The sequence below is a fragment of the Canis aureus genome, chromosome 23 (genome assembly GCF_053574225.1).
Source record: "Canis aureus isolate CA01 chromosome 23, VMU_Caureus_v.1.0, whole genome shotgun sequence".
NCBI classification, from domain to species: Eukaryota; Metazoa; Chordata; class Mammalia; order Carnivora; family Canidae; genus Canis; species Canis aureus.
In genome coordinates this window covers 21,646,170-21,665,422 of record NC_135633.1, presented here as the reverse complement: position 1 = coordinate 21,665,422, position 19,253 = coordinate 21,646,170, and the positions used below count along the sequence as shown (strand labels likewise).

At 39.6% G+C, this 19,253-nt stretch overlaps 2 protein-coding genes across 3 annotated transcripts in view; both read right to left on the bottom strand.

Moving 5' to 3' along the window:
* The window catches only part of LOC144294775 (olfactory receptor 56A4-like), a 67,105-nt gene extending 57,764 nt beyond the window's left edge, over window positions 1–9,341 (bottom strand). For both annotated transcript variants that reach the window (XR_013362135.1, XR_013362136.1), the window contains exon 1: window positions 9,270–9,341. The gene's annotated coding sequence lies outside the window, so the exon portion shown is untranslated. The remainder of the gene's footprint in view (window positions 1–9,269) is intronic.
* Window positions 2,513–3,466, bottom strand: LOC144295316 (olfactory receptor 52L1-like). The gene has a single exon (XM_077867700.1). The coding sequence runs from the start codon at window positions 3,464–3,466 to the stop codon at window positions 2,513–2,515; it is 954 nt and encodes a 317-aa protein (XP_077723826.1).
* Window positions 9,342–19,253: the final 9,912 nt, after the last annotated feature.

The following is a 19,253-nucleotide window of genomic DNA, read 5'->3' as shown; positions in this document are numbered from 1 at the left end:
AAGTATCATAAACTCTACCTGGATAAGAGCCTATGATCTTTTTCATAGAAAGAAAACTGAAACCCAAACATTCTTTTTGCATTTTTTTCAAAATTTTATTTAAATTCTAATTAGTTAACATATAGTGTAATATTGGTTTCAGGAGTAGAATTTAGTGATGCATCACTTATATATAACACCCAGGGCTCAATACAACAAACGCCCTCTTTAATACCCAACACCCATCTAGCCCATCTCTCACTTACCTCCATCTATCAACCCTCAGTTTGTTCCCTATCATTGAATCTCTTATGGTTTGCCTTACTCTCTTTCCCCTCCTCCCCCTATATTCATCTGTTTTATTACTCAGATTCTACATATGAGTGAAATCATATGTATTTGTCTTTCTCTGACTGACATATTTCACTTAGCATATTACACTCTAGCTCCATCCATATCATTGCAAATGCCAAGACTTCATTCTTTTTTATGGCTGAGTAATAATAATAATTATATATACATATATATATATTCCATTATACTATATATATCACAGTTTATAATATAATGGAACACTTAGGCTATTTCCATATATTGATATTGTAAATTAAATTAGCTGCAATGAACCTAGGGATGCAGATATCTCTCTGAGATACTGATTTCATTTCCTTTAGACAGATACCTAGAAGTGGGATTGCTTAATCATATGGTAATCCTACTTTTACTGCTTTGAGGAACCTCTTTGGTGCTTTCAATAGTAGCTACACCAATTTACATTCCCACTAACAATCCACAAGACTTTGTTTTTCTCAACATCCTCACCAACACTTTTTATCTCTTGGTGGGATCTGAAGAGCTTCCTTGGATCACAAGATGGAAACGTGCTGAAGCTGGCAAAGCAACACTGTAGAAAAGGCTGTGTCCCTGATGCCATCTGGGCCACCAACCCTGACTTAAGCCTGAGACAAAAGCTAGTGTCTGGGTTAAGCCACTATATTTTGGGGCATCTTTTTGCAGCTGCCTAACATATAGCCTAAGGAGTAGATGCTTTTCAGATCCCACCAACATACCCACATCCCAGCAAGTGATATAAATGGGAGGAGAGAACAAACTACTACTTCGAATAATCTACCTAAACTAAGTAGCTGTAGGGCCAAGACAGCTGTTTTCCCATGGATGTGATACAACATACACCACAGCCTGAGCTTCCCCAGGACAACCCACCAGAGTTCAAGTTCTAGGCCTACAACCCAGGTGATGAGAACATGTAATTACTCCTGCAATAAGAACTCATATGACTCCTCCCTAACTCACCCATATATGCTAACCAAACTGAAGACTTCATACTTAATCTCTGTACCTTAAAACTATTAGGAGTAAAATTTACACAAGAAAGGAGAAACTAGAACACTAACCCATGCACTCCCCCCTTTTAGCCACTATGGAATCCCAGGATAGGACCCTTTCAAAACCACTTACCTCAATGCAGGAGACTTGTGTCTTCCAGGACTGAACAAAATGTGTTACCACTTAGGAACACAAAATAGTTAAGCCAGACTTTAGGGTAACATCCAACAAACAGGATGAAATATACTAATTATGACAATCCTTTTGTAAGCTTTACCTATTTCCTATTACTAGAAAGGAGGGTGGGGAATGTCTAACCAACATCATTTCATATCCACATTTCAAAAAGAGAAATTCTTCTTTTAAGTGCCAAAACTACTTCTACATGAATTGATAAAGTTGTGTTAACCAATATCAGACTCTAGTACATTTTATAGTTATTAGATAATAATAATTACTTGGGTATTTTTCTTGGTTAAATTAAGATTTATGAAACATACATATATTCAATACTGGTCTTATTTATTCTTTATCCTAATCAAAAATATAAATAAATTAATAATTCAAACAGACCTTTTAAAAAAGAAATCTACTCTACAATATACATTTCTCCTTTAAAAATATCATTCATATTTTATTTTTCTAACAACCTACTACAGTATCTCCCCCACTTAAGTTAAATACATGACTAACAAGCATATTGTAGCAAAAGGTATTTTCTGACATATTGGAAGTATCAAATGCTTTGAGAGGCTCTGTTGCTACACAGAAGCCAAGGGACCTAGAGCTCATAGCACTAACTTCAAGCATGTGAAGACACGCTAAAACTAAAACCAAGCAAAGATTGGGACATCTCATTCCATTACCAGATGATATTATACAGTCATTAGGTGAAGTCAGAAAAAAAATGGCATATCAAAAGCTTTATCTTGTCTCTAGTCCTCAAGTGCCCTCAACAATGTTGGAAACAAAGTCAAAAGAAAGGATAGGAAAATAATCACTACTCCATCTATCCATATAATCAAATAAGTGATGGAACCAAGTACCTAAGGATATTCTCTGCCATAAGACTAGCAGGACTTGAAGGACTCTTCACTCTGGAATAGTCCCTATCCACATAGCCTAGACCAGCCAGGGGCTTCTGGCATTAACTTTGGCAGGAGCCTCAGAAGAAAATGTGAACTGTTCAGATCAATCCTTTTAGGGAGAAAACTCTAAGTACTCGCTGGCGGATCTGTCGAGTCTTCACCCCATAGACAAGAGGATTGAGTGCAGGTGGCACAAGGAGGTAGAGTGTGGCCAGAAGAGCATGGACGTGGTGGGGTACATGGTGGCCAAAGCGATGTGTGAGGAAGGAAAACATTCCAGGAACATAGAAGATCAGGATAACACAAATATGAGACCCACATGTGCTAAAGGCCTTAAGTCGGGCCTCACCCCCTGGTACCTTCAGCACTGTCTGCAGGATGAGGGCATAGGAAATACCAATGGCCACGACATCTAGCCCAACCACAAGCAGGGCCACTGCCAACCCATAAGCTCGGTTCACTGTGGTTTCTGAGCAGGCAAGTTTTACAACAGCCATATGTTCACAATAGGCATGGCCTATGATGGTGGCCCGGCAGAAGAGGAGTCTCTGCAACAGGATAGGGAAGGGGAGGAGGAGGACTAACCCCCGCACCAGCACTGCCATCCCAATGCGCCCGATGATCCCCGGATGCAAGATGGTAGAATGATGCAGAGGGTGACAAATGGCTACATAGCGATCCAGAGCCATGGCCACAAGTACCCCTGACTCCATGGAAGAGAATGCATGGATGAAGAACATCTGGATCAGGCAGAAAGTGTACCCAATCTCATGGGCATGAGCCAGGAGCACCGCAAGGGCTTTGGGTGCAGTGGAGGAGGCCAGCACCAGGTCAATGCCAGATAGCATGGCCAGAAAGAGGTACATCGGCTGGTGCAAGGATGAGTCAGTCCAGATGATGAAGATGATGGTGACATTGCCTATTACAGCAAGGACATAAAGGACACACAGTGGCAATGCTATCCAGTGCTGGCTTTCCTCTAAACCGGGGATGCCCATCAGAAAAAACGAAGGCTGGAGTAGCCTCCAGCTAGAATTACTAAAGGTCATCATCAATGGCTTGGAAGACAGAAAAGAAAAAAGAAACCAGAATCATGATTGCCCCATTCCTGGTGGGTCATCCAGTGTCTAGATCTGGCTACCATCTTCATGAGAAGAAACAAGCTGAAACTGAAACACAAGAAAATTAAGTGAGATACAAAGAAGAGAATCCCCTTTTCTTGAGACAAGGTCTTTAAGGTGAGACATCCACATGTCTTAACTATGATAGGTCTAGTTTCATTTACAGATAAGAGTAAACATGCTGCTTCTAGAGAGATGCTTAGACTCTACCATTCAATTACTCCTCATTTAGAATGTCCACTTGAAAGGATCTTCTGTATCCCCTCTTGCCATTACTAAACACTGCATATCAATTTGTTATCTTTTAAAGTATTCTCCCTCAGTTTCCATAACACAGCACCCTGCAGTTCTTCCTCCTATATCTCCCATCTCACCACCTTCTCCATCCACCTCTCCCTTATATGTGGCTGATTCCAATGTCTCAGCCTCTCCTCCTTCCCCTATTCTATACAGTATCTCTGATTGAGCTCATCCATTTACCATATTATGACCATTTATATTTTTTAATTTCTTCCAAATCTAGGTTTCTGAGTCAAATACCTTTCTGAAACCCAAATCTATTTCCATTTATCTATGCCTAAATATCTATACCACATGCTCAACAAATTTGAGACTGGAGTAACTTGTGCATTCTTCACAAATCCACTCTACCTCCTTCATGCTCATATTTTTGTGAGTTAAATCACTATATCTACCTATCCAACCCAATGTAGAAACTTGAAACAATGCTTACGCATTTTTCTTTCTCATCCTTTTTACCTTTTCACTAGTTCCCTTTGACTAAATTTTTAATCTCTAAATATTCATTCGTTCTTCTTGTCCCCCGCCTCCACTGTCACTGCCTACTGCATACTCCTAACTCCTATCACCTGTATTCTTTCCTTAAAACTGTATGGGTTTGATTTCATAACCTTCAAACCAATCTCCACCCTGTGGTCAGAGGATTTTTCCTAACATGCAGGAGTCATCTTGTCATTTCTTTTTTTAATTTTTATTTATTTAAATTCAATTAGCCAACATATAGTACAACATTAGTTTCAGATACAGTTTTCAATAACTCATCAGCTGAGTATCACTTATGAGGTTAAAACCTTTAGCCAATTTAATCCATGGAATAAAATCACACATTTAAAGACTAGAGTACAAAATTTTCAAAGGTTATCTCATATACATCATCTTAAATCAATTGTAGTTATAATTACCATTAATATTTATAAAAAAGATTACTTAATATGAGATTATAGTCTCTTTACTTTGTCCACACGAATCTGTTTCTTTGTCTCAAATTTTTGCTATGTCTATCTCTCACCACGAAGTCGGGATGATTCAGTGTTCCTGGAACCCCCATATTAACAAGAAGTACCAATTAAATAGGTATTGTGTTTAACCTTCTCCATGTGATTCACTTCTTGAGCATTAAACTTGACATGGGATGTATCTTCAGCTATATGTTTTATCCTAAGAGACAGACATGGTCTAAAATAATCATATTTTTCTATGTAAGGTAGAGAGAGGTTCATGTGTCTATACATAAAAAGAGTCAAGAAAGACTCAGTTCCTACAGACTGTGCATCTATAGATCACTACAAGTGTCTTTTTTATGAATCAATGATGACCACAATATTGTCCCAAATCTCTGAACACGGAAGTTACAAAAACTGAAATGACAAGTGGTCACATAACTCCTGGTCGGTTTCCTTCCAGATTCAAATCCACTTAAAACCGCAAGTAACAGGAACATATTTTTATTCAGAACTCCAGGAGAATCTCATAATTACCAAAATTTGCATTTCAGTGCTTAACATTCTACACAGTGAGAATGTTAAGTCTTTGTCTTAACTACATCCTCTCTGCTGCAGGTTTTAGCCCATGTCTCAGTTTTCAGCTGAGGGGGTCAGAGAACAGCTGTGCATTTGTGGAAGATAACCCATTGCTTTGATAGGAGCAATGTCAGCAGAGCTGTAGAGGATGTAGCCAAAAACAGTAGGTAAGGGAAACAGCAGACACACAGGTACCTGAGTACAACAGCCCCTTTATGCTGTGTGATTTGTGAATCCAGAGCAAAAGCCTAGGACTATTTCTTAAAAAGTAATTATTAAAGTCAACAAGAGGTCCCCCCATGATTCTTAGAGGAAAAGCAGACCAGACTTACTCCCAAGAACCTAAGTGAAGAGATATTTAGTTCTCTGACCAGGGAGCAGAGGACAATTAGCAAAGAACTGAAGTTGTACATTGTTATTTATTTATTCAGATAAATCCTGCCCAAGTAACCTGTCTTCTGTAAAATCATCCCCAAATTCTGTAAGGCAGCATGTCATGTCTCCTTTTCTTTCCTATCAAACCACTTTACCTGTTGTGTCATTGCACTGACTCCCTTGCACTGGAAAACCTGTCAGTGTGTTAGTCCTTGAAGACCAGGGGCTGTGCCTTGCTTGGGGCAGCAGTCCAGGGCCAAGTTTCAGAAGTGCCAGAATCTAATTGGTACTCGTTTTCTTAACAAATAAATATCCACATGATTATATTACAAATAAATAGATGAATATATTTAAAAAAAAAAAACAAGAATTACAGGAACTTGACAAGATAAAAACTTAAGGGATATAAGTCATTAGCAGATAGTGGATATCTGAGGGATGAACTGGATTGGGCCTCAGTGCCCCTCACTGAGTGATATTGTGATATCACCCAAGTGATATTGTGGGTGTTTCATGGCAGAAGGAACCCTGTTGAATCTCTATCCCAGAAAGGCTATAGCAGAATCCTAGCTGTATGTCAGAATTGAGGGACACCCGGGGTCACTGCTGGTCACTTCTGTCATTGTCTCTGTCACTGCAGGCAGGGAGGGCAGGCAGCCCACTGTGGGCTGTGGCTTGTCCCTATTTCCTTAATCTCCTTTATAGTGGCATGGACTTGATGATAGTGGCAAAAAGGAGATGCAGGGACGCAGATTATGGGAGGGCACAGAACCAGTGTGTTCACAATTATGACCTACTAGGAAAGGGAGGCACAGAAATCAAACCCTCCAGAGTTCAGGTGTTTAATACAAGACACATAAACAATCAGTAAAATATGCCTAGTGCAGCTGTGCCATTCTCCTGATCTCTGGGCTATCTCTGAGGATGCATACTTCACAGTTTTGATTCAGGGTTGAGGGAAATTTAGCAACTTGGAGAGAACTGAGAAAAAGGAGAAAATTACCAGACTCAAAGATTCCATTGTCATCCTCTCTGCTCAGCTGCAGAAATATCCTGAATCCCCAGTTTAACCTCCATGCTGACTGTCTGCCCAGCATGGGAATAACAGTGATGAAGGGGACTTTATATTCAGAAGGGCTATACAAAAAAATAATAATAATAATAAAAACAATAAAATAAAAAAAGAAGGGCTATACAGCAATCTCTGAATACCAAAGGGAAACCAAACACATCACTCAAGTCCTGAAGATAAAGATTTCCAGGGTGAGCTCTTTATAGCTCTGGTGACATTGAGGTAAAATGGGCACATTAGTTAGGCCTACATGCATTATATATGATGATGAGGATGCCAAGATATGATACTAAAATTCTCTGTGAGTGATTGTGAATATTCAGCCATGACTTTGGTAAATATTGTCAAGCTCAAAGCTTGCCTTACAGCAGTGTGTGGTCTGAAGTGCATAGGGGAATCTGAAGTGCCCCTGAAGTGCTAAGGGGAATCAAATAGAGAGGGTTACTTTTGAGAAGTCAGACCTGGTGAGAACAGTTAATCTGAGGCAAAAGGAAATAAGTTTAAAACAACTAAAAATGTGTCAGAACAGATGTATTGGAAGACTCAGAGCCGTAGTAGCCAACCAAGAAATAGCTCTTATCACAAGGACTATAACAAAGGCAGAATCTAGCTGTCAATAGGCTTCCCCAAAACTGTAAGCCTCAAATATGACCTTAATTCCCACACCTGAAATCCTGTGCATGGACCTTTAGCAGGTTCCGTTATCTTCATTCTGAAAGGCAAGTCCATTCTTGATAGTTCTCCAAAGTTGGTGACTGTAAACAAGGCACTGGGCAAGCAAGATGTTATACCAATTGGCAGGTCCCAGAGGACACTGTAATATACCTGGACAGAACCCAAGTTAGCCTCCACATTGGCTGGAGGCACGCAGCACTAAGTCTACTGCCCCCAGGATAGCTGATTGGGCAGGAGAGTTGGTTATTTCCCTGAAATAACCATCCTGTCCTATATAAGAGGAGAGAAAAAAACTAAAAGACACTTGTGAAGTTCACATTCTAAAAGACACTTGTGAAGTTCACAGTCCAGTGGTACTAAAACACTGAGTTCTAAATACAGTACTATAGAACACTTCCCCTTCCTCTACATTTTACTACCACATTATGAGGGTCTATATATAGCAGCTGGGGGGGATGGTTAGGTTTTTGTTTTGTTTTGTTTTTTGCCTAATATATCATGTCCAGCTATCAACGAAAAATTACAAGGCACTTAAAAAGCAAAACACACAATTTAAAGAGACAAAGCAATCATGGGACTCAGACATGGCAGGATAGTTGGAATTATCAGACTAAGAATTTTAAATAATTATGAATAATAGGCTAAAGACTCTAATAGACAAAGTGGACATCATGCAAGAGCAGATAGGCAATATAGGCAGAGAAATAGAAATACTAAGAAAAAAACAAAAAGAAGCACTAGTAATTAAAAACAACACCAACAACATTCTATTTTTTTCTGTAACAGAAAGGAAAAATGACTTTGATGGGATTATTCATAGATTGGATATGGCAGAGTAAAGAGTCTCTGAGTTTGAGAATAGACCAATAGAATCCTCAAAAACTGAAAAGCAAAGGGAACAAAGACCAGAAAAAAAAAAAACAGAATAGAATATCTAATGACTGGGACAACTACAAAAGGTATAACATTTTATAAATAATGGGATTACAAGGAGAAAAAAGAGAGAAAGGAAGAAATATTTGACACAATAATGACAGAATTTCCCCCAAATGAATGTCAGACACAAAACCATACCCAGGAAGCTCAGAAAATACCAAATAGGATAAATGCCCCCAAAAACCACATCTAGGCATATCATTTTCAAACTACCAAAAATCAAATATAAAGAAAAAATAATGAAAGAAGTCAGAGGGGTAAAACACACTTTCTATAGAAGAACAAAGATAAGAATTACATCTGACTTTACCTCAAAAAATATGCAAGAAAGAAAATAGAAGAGTGAAATATTTAAACAATTGAATGACAGAACACAACAAACCAGAATTCTCTCCCCTGTGAAATTATCCTTCAAAAATGAAGGAGAAATAAAGATTTTCTCGGGCAAACAAAAATCTCACTGAGTATGACACACTACAAAGAGGACGACACATCTGCATTCCACATGCCCCACTGCAATGTAACATTGATAATTCCTCCCCTTGAATCTGAGCTGGCCATGGTGATCCACTGACAATCCATAGAATGTGACAGAAGTCTGCACTAGTAAAGGCCACACAGCATCTGCTTGCATGTCTTGGAATGTTTCCTCCCTGGATGCTCCCTCCAGTAAGCTCCCTCTTAGAATCCACCTGCTATGCAATGAGAAATCTAAACCACATGAAGAGGCCTTGGGTAGATCCTCTAGTCAACACTCCTAACTAAGACCAGTTTTAAAATAATGCCAGCCCAGGAGCAGACGTGAGCAAAGACACCATCCACTGATTCCAGCCTCTAGCCCCTTGATTACCTTTACCTGTTTGAGAAGAAGGAAGCCACTGCACTCCACTCCATTGTACTCCTTTTAAACTCCTGACCCATAGAATCTGTCAGAGTGATAAAACAGATGTTATTTTATGCCACTATGTTTATGATGGTTTGTTAAAGAAAGTAGATAACCATAACCCTGGATTTTACTAAATAATTTGGGATTTTACTTATGAGTCATTATTGATGATTTTTTTAAGATTTTATTTATTTATTCATAGAGTCAGAGAGAGAGAGAGAGAGAGAGAGACAGAGACACAGGCAGAAGGAGAAGCAGGCACCATGCAGAGAGCCTGACATGGGACTCGATCCAGGGTCTCCAGGATCACACCCTGGGCTGCAGGCGGCGCTAAACCACTGAGCCACCGGGGCTGCCCTATTGATGATTTTTTAAAGCATGTGCTTCTATTTAAAAAATTTGGGAGGTGCTTGGGTAGCTCAATTGGTTAAATGTATGCTTTCCATTCAGGTCATAATCCCAGATCCTGAGATGGCAGGCATTAAGCTCCCTGCTCAGCAGGAAGTCTGCTTCTTCCTCTACCCCTCCCCCCCCTACTTGTGATCTTTCTCTCTCTCTCAAATAAATAAATAAAATCTTTTTAAAAATAGATTAAAAATAGATTAAAAAAATTTTAATATAGTTCACAACAACACTAGCAAAATTCTTTTTTATTTGGCTGTGAACCTTTACTAAATCCTTTGTGTTTTGTTCCTTTAATATATCATTCTGCATACAATCAGAAGAGACAAGCCACATGATTATTTATTTATTTGTTTGTTTGTTTAAGATTTTATTTATTTATTCATAGAGCCAGAGAGAGAGAGAGAGAGGCAGAGACACAGGCAGAGGGAGAAGCGGGCTCCATGCAAGGAGCCCGACGTGGGACTCGATCCCAGGTCTCCAGGATCACACCCCAGGCTGCAGGCGGCACTAAACTGCTATGCCACTGGGGCTGCCTGCCACATGATAATTTAAATATGGAAAGTTAAATATAAATAATTTTCAACTATAACAAGGAATTGGATTATCAAGGGATTGGCTAGTAAATAGAGAGTACTCCGAAGAATATATCAATAGCAGATGAAAAGAGCAGCCCTTACCACTAGAGATAAGACAGATTGCCCAGGAAGACCCATCCTGAGCTGAGAATCATTTCCTGTCAGAGAGGGAACAAGGCAGTACACTGAATAGAAAAGAAGTTGTTGTAATGGTATGTCAGTGGAGTTGAAATTGCTGGAATCCACATTCTAGGACGCTGAGGACAGTTGTTCACAAGAAAGTACCTTGCCAGATGCTCTGCCATAAACCCACTCCAGGGAGATGGTGCATGAAGCACCTGGCCACTGGGCACTGCTGGCTGCCAAGCACTACAGAAGCTGGGTACTTGGGAAGATGAGTGCACTGCAAGGCCTGGGCACTCAAGAAGCTGTGCACACTTCAGCAAAGTCTGCCAGACAATTATATAGCAACTAGGAACCAAAACCCTTTCCGGTGACTTTAGTGAAATAGTAGACTAAGGAACTACAGAGCCTGTTCCCCCACAAAAACAGCAAATAATCTATCCCAAACTACTAGAATCAGCTTTATCAGAACCTTGGAAACTAGTCAAAGATTTGCAGCAAACAGGTGAACACTTAGTCAAGGAAAAGGTGGTTGAATCTAAGTAGGAGAGCTCTGTGACATTTTAACTCACCCTGGCTTCATCCCTCCCTCTTTAGTTCAGCAGTACTCTTGAAAATGGTAGCCCATGTTACCCATGTGGATCCACAGAACTGAAAGAAGCAGAGCAGACCTTGTTCTCAAAGAATTATAGTTGTTTGCTTTGACCTATCTTGTGGTTTCCTGAGGATAGGTGCACGGAGGTTGCTTTTATTTTACATAACTCAGAACTTTCCCAGGATAAGGTGGTAGCTACTTATGAATATTTGTCAAAACATTTAAAGACAAATGGATTAGCCTCTGCCACCTGAGAGAAGGAATGATAGTTGGGGAAGCAATAGATACACCAAAAATGTTGGAGGAAGGCTAGGGAGTGAGAGGTCTCACTGGAACAGGGGGTATTTGAAAAATTCTCCTATATTCCTGGGAATCTAGAAAGCCTCATACATGTCCAGGACTTAATACATGCTCAGAAAAGACCTGAGAAGGCCCTTAACTCATCTCTGCTGACCTTTGGTCTCTGTGCAAGCAGAAAATCAATACCAAGGTAGCATTGCAAAGTGCCTAGCTGACTGTTGAAGGCATGCTTTAACACACACAGAGCCCACCTGCAAAGAATGGAGGTTTCTCATTCTAGGAAATTAAAGAAATTTCTACTGAATCTAGCTGACCACTAAGCTAGTCCATAGAGACTTTAGTAACTACAAAACAAAAACAAAAACAAAAACAACAGCCTTTACAAAATTTGTGTGGAATCACTAAAAAGCAAGAGCACCACCACAGGGAGTCACTGTTTAGTGTCCTTTCATTTCATCTTAAAGGACTCCTTTCATCCCAGGGTCCCATAAATTCCAGAGGGGAGAATTTGAATTCCACAGTTGCTACATTATAATATTCAAAATGTTCACTTTTAACCAAAAATTATGAGGTATGCAAAGAAATAAGAAATATGTCTTATACACAGGCATAAGAAAAGGAATTAATAGAAACTGTCTTAAACATTTTCAATGAGCAGAAGAAAGTCATGAATAAAAAACTAGAGCAAACCAATATAACAATATCTCACCAAATCAAGAATGTCAATAATAGGAAAGAAATTATATAAAGAGACCATATAAAAATTCTGGACTTGAAAAGCACAATAACTTAATTAAATTTCACTAGATGGATGCAATAGAAGATTTAAGCAGGCAGAATAAAGAATTTATTAAACTGAAGAATTCATTGGGATTAACCAAAATGAGAAGCAGAAAAAATAGAATGAAGAAAAGTGGACAGAACCTAAAAGACCTGTAGGACACTAATAAATCACATCAACACACACATAATGAGAATGGCAGAAGGAGAAAAAAGAAAAAGGAATATTTGAAGAAATAGTTACAAAAAGCTTCCCAAATTTGGTTAAAGATTTGAATCTATCCATTCAGAGCTCAATAAATTATTTTAGTGTAAACTCAATGATATCTACAATGAGACATATTATAATCAAACTTTAGAAAGACAAAGAAAAAGAATCATGATGGTAGCAAGAGAAAGGTCTTAAGAGAGCCTCAATAAGACTAACAGCTGATTTCTTGTCAGAAACCATGGAGACTAGGGGCACCTGGGTGGCTCAGTCAGTTGGGCATCTGACTCTTGGTTTCAGCTCAGGTCACAATCTCAGGGTTGTGGGATCAAGCCATGTATCAGGCTCTATGCTCAGGGTGGAGTCTGCTTGAAATTCTCTCTCTCCCTCCTTCTGCCCCTTCCCCTACTTGTGTCCTCTCTCTTTTTCTCTCTCTCTCAAATAAATAAATAAAATCTTAAAAAAAAAAAACCCATGGAGACTAGAAGTCAGTAGGATGGCAAATTAAAAGTGCTAAAAGAAAAAAAATCTCAACCAATATTTCTGTATCTGGTAAAATTATCCTTCAAAATAAAGGAGAGTTAAAATATTCCCTGCCGATTCCCAAAAAAATAAAAACAGAATTCATAGCTAGTAGAGCTACCCTACCAAAAAATGCAAAAGGTGTGAGTCCTTTAGGATGACATAAAAGGACTCTAAACAGTAACTCAAATCCATATAAAGAAACAAAGAATAGCCTTGGTCTGGCCAAGAGGCATGGCATGGGCAGAGGCCAGGCACTGAAATACAAAGGGAGGAGCCTGAGCCTGAGCCACTGCTGCCACCACCACTGCTCCTGCCAGAAAGAAGCAAGTGTGCAACTTGAGCCAGGAAAACGAAGATGGCCACCAAATCATGACTCGATTACAACTAACAGGTTCCTGTTGCATTTAAATCTTGTCTCTGTGGTTATGTACTTATTAATAGGAAACTTCTAAAAATAAACATCTAAGATAAATCATCACCTTTTACTGATGTGAACATTATCGTATCTTTGAAAGATTTCTGAATACTTTTTTTTAAATATGATCTTAAACAAGGATACAATGCATCTATAGTAAGTAGAAACATCAAGTCTGTCTTTTGAGAAGGCTCTGTTAGTAAAAGGTCTATAGAGTGGTGGCATGAAATTTTTGTTTTGGAGAGCTGAGTCTGAAAAATTACCCTGTAGGAAGACCCAAATCTGTTTTTTTTTTTTTTTTTCCAAATCTGTTTTAAATGAAGATCAGCTGAAAGCCATGGTGGAAGCTAATTCCAAAACAGTAAATCAAGGCCTTCCAGCAGACTTCAGAATTTCTGCTACAACAGTTTCTCAACATCCAGCTTCTGGCTGCAATAGGAAACGTGAAAACATTGGACAAGTGGGCAGGTATGACACCATGATGGATGATCACAGACAGATGATTAGAAATGTGCTCATCTCTTAGAATTGAAAGAGGAGAGAACTGTTTTGGAGAGGATCATGAGTTTTGACAAAAAAATAAAATTGAAAGTGATCTGGACAATAGTTGGATGTTGACAAAGTTCCCAAATATGTGTTAAAGCCATCATTGGAATGAAAAAAACTTCCAGTAAATGTATGGTGGCCTGCAAAAAAGGCATTTCATTACTGCTTTTTAAACAAGCTTAAACTAACTTCTTATTGTCAAGAAATTGAAATTACATACCAAAAATTGTTTTATAAGCCCTCTGCTTTGGTTAGTAAACATGCACCTACATTTTTCTATGACAATATTTGACTATAGACATCACAAAATACCATAATAAAATTAAGTGAATTGGGCTAAGAAATTCTGCTACATTCATTATACTCACCTGAATTTCTTTCAAAAGATTATCACATTTTTTTGTCATTTGAATCTCTTTGTAAGAAAGAGACATTCAGAGGCAGGGCAAGATGGTGGAGAAGTAGGATTCCCAAGTCACCTGTCCCCACCAACTTACCTAGATAACTTTCAAATCATCCTGAAAACCTATGAATTCAACCTGAGATTTAAAGAGAGAACAGCTAAAATGCTAGAGAGAAGGGTTTGTGCTTCTAAGAAGGTAGAAAGTCAGAAAAAAAAATTTTTTTTAATCCAGTGGGGGAGGGGTCCCACAAGGAGCCAGGCTAAGGCCAGACAGCAAGAGCCTCCAGGACAGGAAAGCCCAGTCCCGGAGAGGCAGGAACTTTAAAAATCCACGCTGCATTCTTCCCAGATGGAAAGGCACTCACAGGGAACTCGGGCAGAACTGCAGGAGGGGCAGTGGAGCCTCTAGGTTCCTGGGGTCACTAACTGAGGAAGTGCGCCCCAGGGGAGAGCGTGCCACATGCCGGGGGATGATCTCGGTAAAGGGCTGGAGGGCGAGCCCTGCCAGGCCTCGGGAGCAGCTCAGGTCCCCAAACCCAGGGCCTGGGGGACACAGCCCAGGATCCAGTGCTCCCCTGGGACAGGCAGAGACGGGGAGAGCACAGGACAGTGAGGACGCTCCTCCCACCCTGAGCTGTGCAGATCAGTGTACCCCCCCCACCTCCCCCAGCATCCAGGCCCCTCCAGACCTCGGAGACCATGGTAGTTACCTTAGGTGCTGACTCCAGGGCTGGAGAGCTGGCCACCGCTAGTGTTGGTCACCCTCCTGGTGTCACCCAGTGCCAGGGACAGAGCGGGGCCACCAGGGAACAGGGGCCTCACAAGATAAACAGCTCCCACTAAGCCACGTACCTGACAGGAGGTGGGGCAACTCCCTCAGATGCACACACCTGAGAATCAGCACAGCAGGACCCTCCCCCAGAAGACCAGCTGGAAGGACAGGGGAAGAGCAAGTTCTTGGTCAAGCAGCACTGGAAAGCTCCAGCACAAGTTATAGGATTTACAATATACAGAACCAGAGGATGCCCCTCCTTGTTTTCTTTTGTTTTGTTTTGTTTTCTGTTTTTTCTTTTTCTTCCTTTTTCCAGTACATTTCCTTTTTAGCCACTCCGCATGGAACAAAATGACTAGAAAGAAGAACTCATAACAAAAGAAAGAATCAGAAACAGTACTCTCTGCCACAGAGTTACAGAATTTGGATTACAATTTGATGTCAAAAAGGCAATTCAGAAGCACAATTATAAAGCTGCTTGTGGCTCTGGATAAAGCATAAAGGCTTCAAGAGACTTCATGACTGCAGAATTTAGATCTAATCAGACCGAAATTAAAAATCAATTAAATGAGATGCAATCCAAACTGGAGGCCCTAATGACAAGGGTTAATGACATAGAAGAACGAGTGAGTGACATAGAAGACAAGTTGATGGCAAGGAAGGAAGCAGAAGAAAAAAAAGAAAAACAATCATGAGGAAAAGGTAAGGGAAATAAATGACAGCCTCAGAAGGAAAAATCTACGTCTAATTCGGGTCCCAGAGGGTGCCGAAAGGGACAGAGGAACAGAAAGGGTATTTGAACAAATCATAACTGAGAACATCCCTAATTTGGGGAGGGAAACAGGCATTCAGATCCAGGATATAGAGATATCCCCCCCTAAAATCAATAAAAACCACTCAACACCTCGACATTTAATAGTAACTTGCAAATTCCAAAGATAAAGAGAAAATCCTTAAAGCATCAGGAGACAAGAGATCCCTAACTTATATGGGGAGAAATATTAGATTAACAGAAACCCTCTCCACAGAGACCTGGCAGGCGAGGAAGGGCTGGCAGGCTATATTCAGGGTCCTAAATGAGAAGAACATGAAGCCAAGAATAATCAATGCAGCAAGGCTCTCATTCAGAATAGAAGAAGAGATAAAGAGTTTCCAAGATAGGCAGAAACTGAAAAACTATGTGACCACCAAACCAGGTCTGGAAGAAATATTAAGGGGGACCCTATAAAAGAAAGAGGAAGCCCAAAGAAATAATTTACAAAAACAGGGACTGAGTAGGTATTATGATGACACTAAATCCATATCTTTCAATAGTAACTCTGTAAGTGAATGGGCTAAATTATCCCATCAAAAACACAGGGTATCAGACTGGATAAAAGGCAAGACCCATCTATTTGCTGTCTATGAGAGACTCATTTTATTTTTTTAAAAAGACTTATTTATTTATTCATGGTGGACAGAGAGAGAGAGAGAGAGAGAGGCAGAGACACAGGAGGAGGGAGAAGCAGGCTCCATGCCAGGAGCCTGAAGTGGGACTCCAGGATCACGCCCTGGGCCATAGGCAGGTGCTAAACCGCTGAGCCACCCAGGGATCCCCCAGAGACTCATTTTAGATGTAAGGACACCTACAGCCTGAAAATAAAAGGTTGGAGAACCGTTTACCATTCAAATGATCCTTAAAGGAAAACTGGGGTAGCAGTCGTCATATCAGATAAATTAAAGATTATCCCAAAGACTGTAGTAAGAGGTGAAGAGGGACACTCTATCATATTTAAAGGATGTATCCAACAAGAGGACCTAACAATCATGAATATTTATACCCCTAATGTGGGAACTTCCAAGTATATCAATGAATTAATAACCAAAGTAAAGACATACTTAGATAACAATACTTTAATACTGGGAGACTTCAACACGATGCTTTCTGCAAATGACATCTCTTCTAAGCACAACAGCTCCAAAGAAACAAGAGCTTAAATGATATACTGGACTAAATAGATTTCACAGATATTTACAGAATTTTACACCCAAAAGCTACTGAATACACATTCTTGTCAAGTGCACATGGAACTTTCTCCAGAATAGACCACATACTGGGTCACAAAGCAGGTCTCAATCAATACCAAAAGATTGGGATTGTCCCCTGCATATTTTCAGACCTTATTGCTTTGAAACATGAACTCAATCACAAGAAGACATTTGGAAGAAATTCAAACATGTGGAGATTAAAGAGGATCTTGCTAAAAGATGAAACACTCAACCAGGAAATTAGAGAAGAAATACAAAGATTCATGGAAACTAATGAAAATGAAGATACAACCATTCAAAATCTTTGGGATACAGCAAAAGCAGTCCTGAGAGAGAAATACATTGCAATACAAGCGTCCCTCAAAAAATTAGAAAAACTCAAATACACAAGCTAACCTTGCACCTAAAGGAGCTGGAGAAAGAACAGCAAATAAAACCTACACCCAGCAGAAAAAGAGAGTTCATAAAGTTTCGAGCAGAACTCATTGAAATAGAGACCAGAAGAACTGTAGAACAGATGAACAAAATCAGGAGTATGTTCTTTGAAAGAATAAATAAGATAGATAAACCATTAGCCACCCTTATTAAAAACAAAAGAGAAAAGACTCAAATTAATAAAATCATGAATGAAAAGGAGAGATCACCACCAATACCAAGGAAATACAAACGATTTTAAAAAACTTATTATGAGCAGCTATACACCAATAAATTAGGCAATCTAGAAGAAATGGACGCATTTCTGGAAAACCACAAACTACCAAAACTGGAACAGGAAGAAATGGAAAACCTGACCAGGCCAATACTGTGGAGGAAATTGAGGCAGTCATCAAATACCTCCCAAGACACAAAGGCCAGGGCCAGATGGCTTCCCAGGGGAATTCTATCACACGTTTAAAGAAGAAACCATACCTATTCTACTAAAGCTGTTCTGAAATATAGAAAGGGGTGGAATACTACCAAACTTGTTCTATGATGCCTGCATCACCTTAATTCCAAAACCAAAGTCTGACCAAAAAAGGGGAATTATAGACCAATATCCCTGATGAACACAGATGCTAAAATTCTCACCAAGATACTAGCTAATGGGATACAACAGTACATTAAGAAGATTATTCACCATGACCAAGTGGGATTTATCCCCGGATGCAAGGCTGGTTCAACACTCATAAAGCAATCAACATTTTAGATCATATCAACAAGAGAACAAAACAGGAACCATATGATCCTCTCAATAGATGCAGAGAAAGCATTTGACAAAATACGGCATCCATTCCTGATCAAAACTCCTCAGAGTGTAGGGATAGAGGGAACATTCCTCAGGATCTTAAAAGCCATCTACGAAAAGCCCACAGCAAATATCATTCTCAATGGGGAAACACTGGGAGACTTTCCCCTAAGCTCAGGAACATTATAGGGATGTCTACTGTCACCACTGCTATTCAACATAGTACTAGAAGTCCTAGCCTCAGCAATCAGACAACAAAAAGAAATAAAAGGCATTCAAATTGGCAAAGAAGAAGCCAAACTCTCCCTCTTTGCAGATGACATGATACTGTACATAGAAAATAGAAAACCCAAAAGACTCCATCCCAAGATTGCTAGAACTCATACAGCAATTTGGTAGCGTGGCAGGATACAAAATCAATGCCCAGAAATCAGTGGCATTTTATACACTAACAATGAGACTGAAGAAAGAGAAATTAAGGAATCAATCCCATTTACAATTGCACCCAAAAGCATAAGACACCTAGGAATAAACTTAACTAAAGAGGTAAAGGATCTATACCCTAAAAACTATAGAACACTTCTGAAAGAAATTGAGGAAGACACAAAGAGATGGAAAAATATTCCATGCTCATGGATTGGAAGAATTAATATTGTGAAAATGTCCATGCTACCTAGGGCAATTTACACATTCAGTCCACTCCCTATCAAAATACCATGGACTTTTTTCAGAGAGTTGGAACAAATCATCTTAAGATTTGTGTGGAATCAGAAAAGACCCCAAATAGCCAGGGGAATATTAAAAAAGAAAACCATAGCTGGGGGCATCACAATGCCAGATTTCAGGTTGTACTACAAAGCTGTGGTCATCAAGACAGTGTGGTACTGGCACAAAAACAGACACATAGATCAATGGAACAGAATAGAGAATCCAGAAATGGCCCCTCAACTCTATGGTCAACTAATATTCAACAAAGCAGGAAAGACTATCCACTGGAAAAAGGACAGTCTCTTCAATAAATGGTGCTGGGAAAATTGGACATCCACATGCAGAA